The sequence below is a fragment of the Marmota monax genome, unplaced genomic scaffold (genome assembly GCF_021218885.2).
Source record: "Marmota monax isolate L192 unplaced genomic scaffold, Marmota_monax_Labrador192_F-V1.1 WCK01_AAM20220418_F8-fsc00086, whole genome shotgun sequence".
NCBI lineage: Eukaryota > Metazoa > Chordata > Mammalia > Rodentia > Sciuridae > Marmota > Marmota monax.
The window spans coordinates 5,357,127-5,364,769 of NW_026693086.1; the positions used below are offsets into that span (position 1 = coordinate 5,357,127).

At 52.0% G+C, this 7,643-nt stretch overlaps 1 protein-coding gene across 4 annotated transcripts; it reads right to left on the reverse strand.

The window, feature by feature from the left end:
• Positions 1-999: 999 nt before the first annotated feature.
• LOC124099524 (sulfotransferase 1A1) lies at positions 1,000-4,801 on the reverse strand. Of its 4 annotated transcripts, none has more exons than XM_046454670.2 (9): positions 4,664-4,760; positions 4,211-4,370; positions 3,191-3,381; positions 2,958-3,083; positions 2,777-2,874; positions 2,151-2,277; positions 1,968-2,062; positions 1,320-1,500; positions 1,000-1,198 (listed from the first exon to the last, which is right to left on the reverse strand). In XM_046454670.2, exons 3-9 carry the CDS (start codon positions 3,336-3,338, stop codon positions 1,086-1,088), a joined length of 888 nt encoding a protein of 295 aa, XP_046310626.1. In that variant the 5' UTR covers positions 3,339-3,381; positions 4,211-4,370; positions 4,664-4,760; the 3' UTR covers positions 1,000-1,085. The 4 variants fall into 4 exon arrangements, with proteins under 4 accessions (XP_046310626.1, XP_046310625.1, XP_058438631.1 ...); XM_046454669.2 differs by having other exon boundaries at positions 4,211-4,373; XM_058582648.1 differs by having other exon boundaries at positions 4,211-4,480; positions 4,664-4,726.
• Between the last annotated feature and the right edge of the window lie 2,842 nt (positions 4,802-7,643).

The window sequence follows — 7,643 nt, forward strand, 5'->3', positions numbered from 1 at the left end:
AGCCTCCACGGAGAGGACTTTCGTTACATCCAGACCCCAGACAGGGCATGGGGTCATCTTCCAATTCCTTCTCTTTTCTGCTCTCATGGCCTCACAGCTTCAAGGACCAGCCTCTACCTTGTGAATGCCTCCTGCCCAGCCTGAGCCTGAGCCTGAGCCTGCCCCCAGGGAGCAGGCCGCTCTGCCCTCCTGTCCTTCCTCATCTGGGCAGTCAGAGAAGCGTGAGCTGGGTGCACATGCCCAGACCTCCTGACTCTCGCTTTCACCCCTCCAGCTGACGCTGACCCATGTGAAACGGGTCACATGTAACCTGACGCAGGCTAAACGCTCTTCCTCTTGGGCCTTCAGGACACCTGCCTGCTGCCCTCTGGGTTGCTTTATCTTCTTAACTCAGGGGTCCTGAGTGGCAACAGACCCCTTGTCATTCTAGCATGACCCTTTGAGGATGGAGTCTCACCCCTCCTCTCCCTGCATTTTGTCTTCTGCCCTAGGCCACCTTCACTGAGGACCAGCTCTGGAGCAGCAGGGAGTGGGAAGGGGACCTGGACCCCTTGACTTCAGAGGGGAAGGTGAGGCCTGGAGGTGCCTGGAACTCTCAGGGTTCCTGCTGGCCCAGGGCTCCAGGCCAAGAGGAGGCTGGCCTGTCCTGGAAGCCTCTGACCAGTGCCTCCTGTCTGCATCCTACAGGTCTCGGATGAAAACTCCATTCTGTTTGAAGACATCGCTATGTAGATGGCTGCTCCCCCTCCCTCAATGTGGCTCAGAGGTAAGTAGTGGCTTGTAAAGAGTCCCCAAAAAGTGAAGCATGCTAGGAGACTAGAGGGAGGAGGCAACAGAGGACCTTACAGGACCCAATGTCCTTCCTCTTCTCTCATGTCTCCTGGGCCTTCCCTCTGCACACCCTCTTTCCCACCCAGGAAGGACACATGGTCCTGGCAGGCTGCCGGACAGAGGGCTCTACTTGGTCCCAGTGGGATTTAGTTAGTGTCAGGTGGCCTCTTGTTGGACACATCATGTTTTATTCCTGAGGTCATAGGTCAGGCTTGTGCCCATGCTCCCCCTGCAGTGGCTCCCCACGACACCACTCAGAGCTGCCAGTGGAAGTTGAGCTTGCAGCCTGCCATCTTCTTAGCATAGTGGGCGTCAAAGCGCTCATTCTGGGCCACAGTGAAGGCAGATTTCCAGTCCCCCACGATGCCTGGGGAGGGAAAAAAGGGGCTGAGTCCCCCACACACAGGTGGCCCCAGGTGGCTCAGGGGAAGCTCTGGCAGCTGCTTCCACACACCCTTCTGCAGCCACCCACCCTGGCCAGCACACACCTTTCCTCATGAAGGGAGAAATGTTGTGGTCCATGAGCTCAGTCGGAAGGGTGCTGTAGTTAGCCATGGGATTCTTCTTCATCTCCTTGAAGGATGTGTGCTGGATGATGTGATCCACGGTCTCCTCTGACACGGAATGCCCCAGAAACTCCAGGATCTTTCTAATCTCACTTTTGGGGTTCTGAAGCAAGGCACAGGCTCTTCAGAGGGGGCTTGGATTTCTTAAGGAGGATACACAACAGAAATCCCCTCTCTGGTGTTCCGAGGGAGCTGGCCCTTCCACTTGGAAACCTCTCAGCCCCAGCTGCTTCACTCTGGGCCTGTTTCCCTGGACCCACTCCTTTTAGGGTTCAGGACTGAGCCCTGCTTGGTGTCTTATGAGACAGGGCAGGGAAAGTCTTTTTTCAGGAAATAGGTCCCAGGGTTGGCAGAGCCCCGGGCATGTGCAGCTGAGCCAGGTGCTAGGAGATGAGGGCTGTTTTGGGTCCTGAGCTGGGCTGGCTCTGTGGTTCCATGCCAGGAAGGCAGTGTGGGCAACCCTGGGCGGGGTGGGCCTGCCAAAGGGGAGGGTCCTAAGCCTTGTCAGGAACCCTGAGGTTCCAGTCCCCTGGGTGGGACATGGAAGGAAGCAGTGGCAGGCAGTCTCACCTCCTTCAGGTCTTCATAGAAGAGGTAGAGCACCGGGTGGGTGCGGCTCAGCTCCCACCACTCCTGCACGTGCTGGTACCATGACCCATAGGACACTGGGGAAGGGGACCAGCAGGGTTTGGTATGAGTTTTAGGTGGGCTTCCTAAACTCCAGCCCTCTCCTTCCTCCAGATTGGGGCCCACCTTGTCCATCCATGAACTTCTCCAGGAAGCTGTCCCAGGTGCCAGGGTCAGGGTGCACCTTGGCCATTTTGTAGAAGTTGTAATAGGAGACAGCCACGTCCTTTGCATTGCGGGCAACATAGATCACCTGCAGGGACAGACGACACTCACTGCCAGCTACACCACCCCACGTGCACACCCCAGGACTGGCTGCCCTCCTGCCTGCCTGGCCCCCTCACAGCACCCCTGTGGAGGGTCCCCTCTCGGCTTGACAAGGGAACACGTTGAGGCCTTGAGGCTGACTTGCTGGAGACCTCAGGGATGGCTATGGCAGCTGGGATCTGAACTCAGCTTTGATGGGAGACTCCTGGCTGGTCCCTGGAGCCATACTTCATCCTATCTCACCCCTGGGATTCCACCACACACCCAGATGGAGAACAAGGCAGGCAGGGGACCCTCCAGCCCCTCTGTGAGCCTCTGAGCACCAGGCTCCCCTGCCCTCGGGTCTGCACTGCTCTCCTCGTCTTGGCCCTGCCACAGTGAGGGCAGGTGGCCTTCCCACTTGTGCAGAGACAAAGCTTGAAGAGGCTTTTCCTGCAGAACAGGACCAAAGCTGGAATGGCCTAGTGGCTTCCGCTGCCACTCACCTTGACCTTCTGATCCAGCAGACTCTGGGGAAGCAGGCCCAGGGGCAAGTGTGTCTTGAGGAGCCGAGGGGCGGGTGTATCTTTCAAAGTTTCCAGACCTAAGGTGCAGGCAGCAGATTGGTGAGATGGAGCCCAGAGTGACCTTCTTTAAGATCTTTTGCCCCTGGATTCTGCCACACACCTGATGGGACCCCTGGAACTTTGAACTCAAGGAAGGGTACGCGTATGTAAATGGGTGCCCGGTGACACTTCCCTAGGTCACCACCCTGATAGATCATCTCCAGTATCTCGCTCAACCATGTGGTGCCTGGAAAGAGAGAGAGGCAGATGTGAGCAGGGTGAAGGGCTGGGCCCTGGAGACCAAGGTGGGGAGTGAAGTCCCAGTGGGGGAGCAGAGTGACCCTCCTCACTTACCAGACTTGGGGTAGGTGCTGATGAGCACATCATCGGGCCAAGCCTGGAAGCTCTGAATTGGCCCCACCATCTCTGCAAAGTACTTGATGAGCGGGACCCCCTTCACATTGACCAGTGGAGGGCGGGAGGTGTCCTGGACCAGTTCCATGCTGCTGAGTCAGGGGCCAGCGCCTGCTCTGCTTCTCTGAATCCTTTCATAAAACAGGATTTGCTGGATTGTTGCTTTGAGATAAGGACACTGAGGCTGCAGGGCGTCCTGTGGTTTGCCCAGCTTCTCTAAACTACTAAGTGGGGAGCTGGGATTGGAAAGAAGGTCTAACTCCAGTGCCGTGGTTCACAGCTCAGGCTGCACTTTCTTATTACTTGCAGAACATGACCCCAGTGCCTTCCCACAGCCCAGAACATTGTTAGCAATATCAGGGGTTAGAGTCCAGATACACAGATTTGGAAGCTCTCCCAGTGATTCTAGTGATTTCTTCAGCAGTTGAGAAATTCCTGCAGGCTCTGCCTGTTCCTTTTTGTTTGTTTTTCATTTGTTTTGTATTGTCTGTGGTGCTGAGGGTGGAACCCAGGGTCTCTTGCATGCTAGTCAAGTCCTCTACCACTGGCCGTGCACTAGCTGCCCTGCCCATCCTAACTCTTAACATGCAGCTCATTGTTCTTCCTCCCCTGCTGAGACACAGCCCTAGTGGGCTCATCTCTGATGTTCCCCTCTTGAGTCCCTGGGCCCTTCACATCTGGAAACAACTCAGGCCAGCCAGGCCTGGGATCCCACTTGCCCACCAAGCTCCATCTTGGCTCCAGGATAAACAGGACAATTGAGCAGCTGAACTTGGCTGGTGGGCCAGTCTTGCATGTGAATGAGCAAAACTGATCACTCAGAAAAAGAGGGGAAGGGGACTCCGGCCAGGCTGGAGTTGTCTATTGAGATGGGTGGTCTATTGAGATGTCGGAAAAGAACTGGGAGTTAGAATTCCAGTCAAGGGATCAAATAGGTGCCCGATCAAATGAAAGGAGCACCTGGAAGATGTTGAAGATGTTGGAGATGCTGGGCAGGGACCCAGGCTTGTGTCCTCCTGGGCACGCCGGGGATTGGTGGAGGTGTGGAGTGGGTACTGCAAAGCTGTTTTCTGTGGGTCCACAGTGGGAGGGGTGAGGAGCCAGTCCTGGGAATGGCTATCTTCTGGAAGGAAGGTGGGGTTTAGGAATGGGTACATCAGGGTTACCATCCTTATCATTCAGCTGGATCCAGGCATACACCTGTCTTAAAATCCAACATGTGGGTTTAACCTACAGGAAACAAGAGAACTGAAATGAAGAGAAAGAGCCCAAGGATCAGATGGTCCCTCAGCTGTGATCTGGCTACTGCAGGGCTCCCCAAACTTTGTCCCTGCAGGGAAGGTTAACAGATGGCTTTTTCTAATAGATCATGTCAAGGGAGGGGAGGGGGAAATGGGGTGCAGGGCCACTCACCTTCCTGCTGGCTCGTTTGGTCTCAAGGCACCCAGGGCTCAGGGGAGAGCAACCTCACGCATTTCTGGAACTGCAGGCTCTGAGAGCAGGGCAGGTCCAGAGTGCTGGGTGGGCAGGGCGAAGGGACGGGGGCGGAGCAGAGCAAGGAGGGCTGTTCTGAGGCAGCATGGGATAGGAGAGAAAAATTATGTCAGAGCCTAACAGTTCTAGGAAGAAGTGAGTCCCTGCTTCATGGCTCCTGAGTGACTTCAGAGACATTGCTCACAGCTGCTGAATGGCCCCACAGGTGCTTCTTTCCCTGGGCTTGCAGGGGCCTCCAGAGACAGACATGAAGAGGCTGGGGCACAAGAGCCGCAGGGCTCCATGTAAGGGAGCTCCCCAGCTCCTCCTCAGCCTTTTCTCTTATTGTTTGCATTAAAATCCAGTCTCGCTGGGCCCTGGAGGTCAAGGGGCTCTGAGTCATGGGTGTGAGTCTCCTGTGCCTTCCCAGAATAGTGTGTCCTCAGAGGTAAGCTTGGGAACGGGATTCAGAAGGGATAGGTAGGGGGATGCTGGACACATGGTTGGGCCAGTGGCCCCTCCTCACACCTCTTCTCCCTGTCCCATGTCCCAGCAAACAACAGAAGGTATCATTGCTCAAAATTCATTTTTCTTCCAGTAACTGGGATTGAACCTAGTGGCTCTAACCACTGAGCCACATACCTCGTCCTGTTACAAACTTTTTTTTTTCATGGGACAGGGTCACACCAAGTAGCTTATGGTCTTGATAAGTCCTGAGTCTGGCTTTGAACTTTTGATCCTCCTGCCTCAGCCTCCTGAGCTACTGGGTTTATAGCGTGTACCACCAGGTCTGTCTCACTACTCCTGATTGTACTCAATAAAAGCTGTCCAGTTTCTGGTAGAGGGGAGAGGGGACAGAAAAGCAGGGGCAGTGTTAGGGAGGTGGAGGGTCAGGTATGCAGTGATCCCATGGAGACAAGATGTGGTCACATGCAGCCTGGATAGAGGCAGCTAGGAAGGATGTGCCAGTATTACCCCTTACCTGTTCTCATTCCCAGCCATCCTTTTCCTCCTCAGTGTCCACCTGGCACACTCAGATCAGGTCACCCCAAAGTAGTGACTTCACACAATAATCAAGAGTGCAGCTGGTAGGAGATGATACAGAGTCAGGCTTCTCAAGCCCCTTGTGGCCCTGGCCCTGGGGTCTAAGGACTCAGCTGCCCCAGCCTGGACTGGACCACTGGGCCCCTCTCCCCAGAGCTAGGCCAGGCTGGAAAGAGGACAGCACTCACCTAGGACATTGGCCCTCAGGGGCAGAAGCTGCCCTGGCTCTTCCTGAAGGGACTCCTCTGCCAGGCAGATCACATGGGCCCTAGAGGAAATCCTTGATGAGGGCAACAGAGGGACACTGTTCATCCCATCAGAGGTGGCAGGCAGGGAAAGGAAGACAGGAGCAACTCACGTGTACTGAGAAGTAGAGCCAGACCTCCATCTGTTAATTTGTTAATTATTATGCGACCATATTCTCTCTGCTATCCTCTTTTTTGAGGTTTTTTTTGGGGGTGGTGGTGCTATTGGGTATTGAACCCAGGGTCACTTGACCACTGAGCTACATATTCAACCCTTATTATTTTTAATTTTTTTAATCATTTATTTATTTATTTTTGATACCAGGGATTGAACTCAAGGGCACTTAACCACTGAACTAAATCCCCAGACCTTTTAAATATTTTATTTAGAGACAAGTTCTCACTGAGTTGCTGAGGGCCTTGCTAAATTGCTGAGGCTGGTTTCGAACTTATGATCCTTCTACCTCAGCCTCCTGAGCCACTTGGATTACAGGCTTGTTCTACCTCACCAGGCTTATTTTTTATTTTGATACAAGGTTTCACAAAGTTGCTGAGGCTGTACTCCAACTTCCCATCCTCCTGCATTAGCCTCCCAAGTTGCTGGGATTACAGGTGAGTGCTACCACACCTGGCTACTCTCTTCTGAAACAGTGAACATAAACTTCCTTCCTGGAGTCTACTGTGAAGAGTGGGGGAGCTGATCACAAGAAAAAAAATATCTATATATATTGTAAAAAAAAAATCTAAATTTATATTTATAATAAATATATTTTAAAATATATACATTTATATACAATAAATATGAATATCATATATAACATTACATATCACTTATTATATATTACATTTTATATTATAACATATAACATGTATTAATATTTATATATAGTCTATATAATATACAACAATATAATACATTATAACACATATGTATTAGGGTTCTCTAGAGGAACAGAATCAACAGGAAGTATGATTATAAACAAGAGATTTATCAGGTTGGCTTATGCGACCAGAAGCTGGATAGTCCACAATGGCTATCCGTAGGCTGGAGAGCTGGAAGAACCAGTAGCCGTGCACTTCAAGAGGCAGAAGTCCCAGAACAAGATGGATACTGGTGTTACCCTAGACTAAGACCGACTGCTTCTGGAAATTCCCTGGAGAAACACTGGCAGAGTTTGGCTTTGGAAGAGTGAAGAAGTGAGGGTCCAGTATCCTCAGATGATCAAAGCAGCAATTAAGAACCCGTTCCAGAATAATCGAGCTTGCCTCTGCTGCTGCTTCCTTGTTCTTCCAACTTTCATTCCATCCAAGCCCCCATCCTATTGGGTGTGCTACCCACAATTAGGGAGGATCTCCACTTCAGTTGGCTATCCCACATGCCAATCACCCTAGACACACCCTCATTGACACACCCAGAAGCTTCTTTTTTTTAAAAAAATTTTTTTTTAGTTGTGGACAGACATAATACCTTTATTTTATTTATTAGTTTTTATGTGGTGCTGAGGATCAAACCTAGTCCCATGCTAGGCAAACACTCTACCAACTGAACTATAACCCCAGCCCCCCCAGAAGCTTCTTAATCACCAGCATATTTTAATCCAATGAAGTTGACAATTCAAATTAACCATTAC

Excerpts from the sequence above, each read along its gene's own strand:
- LOC124099524 (XM_046454668.2), bottom strand. The coding sequence starts at position 3,338 with ATGGAACTGGTCCAGGACACCTCCCGCCCTCCACTGGTCAATGTGAAG. Across the intron at positions 3,084-3,190 it reads CAGCACCTACCCCAAGTCTG|GCACCACATGGTTGAGCGAG; the intron begins GTAAGTGAGGAG and ends CTCTCTTTCCAG. Across the intron at positions 2,875-2,957 it reads AGTTCCAGGGGTCCCATCAG|GTCTGGAAACTTTGAAAGAT; the intron begins GTGTGTGGCAGA and ends CCTGCACCTTAG.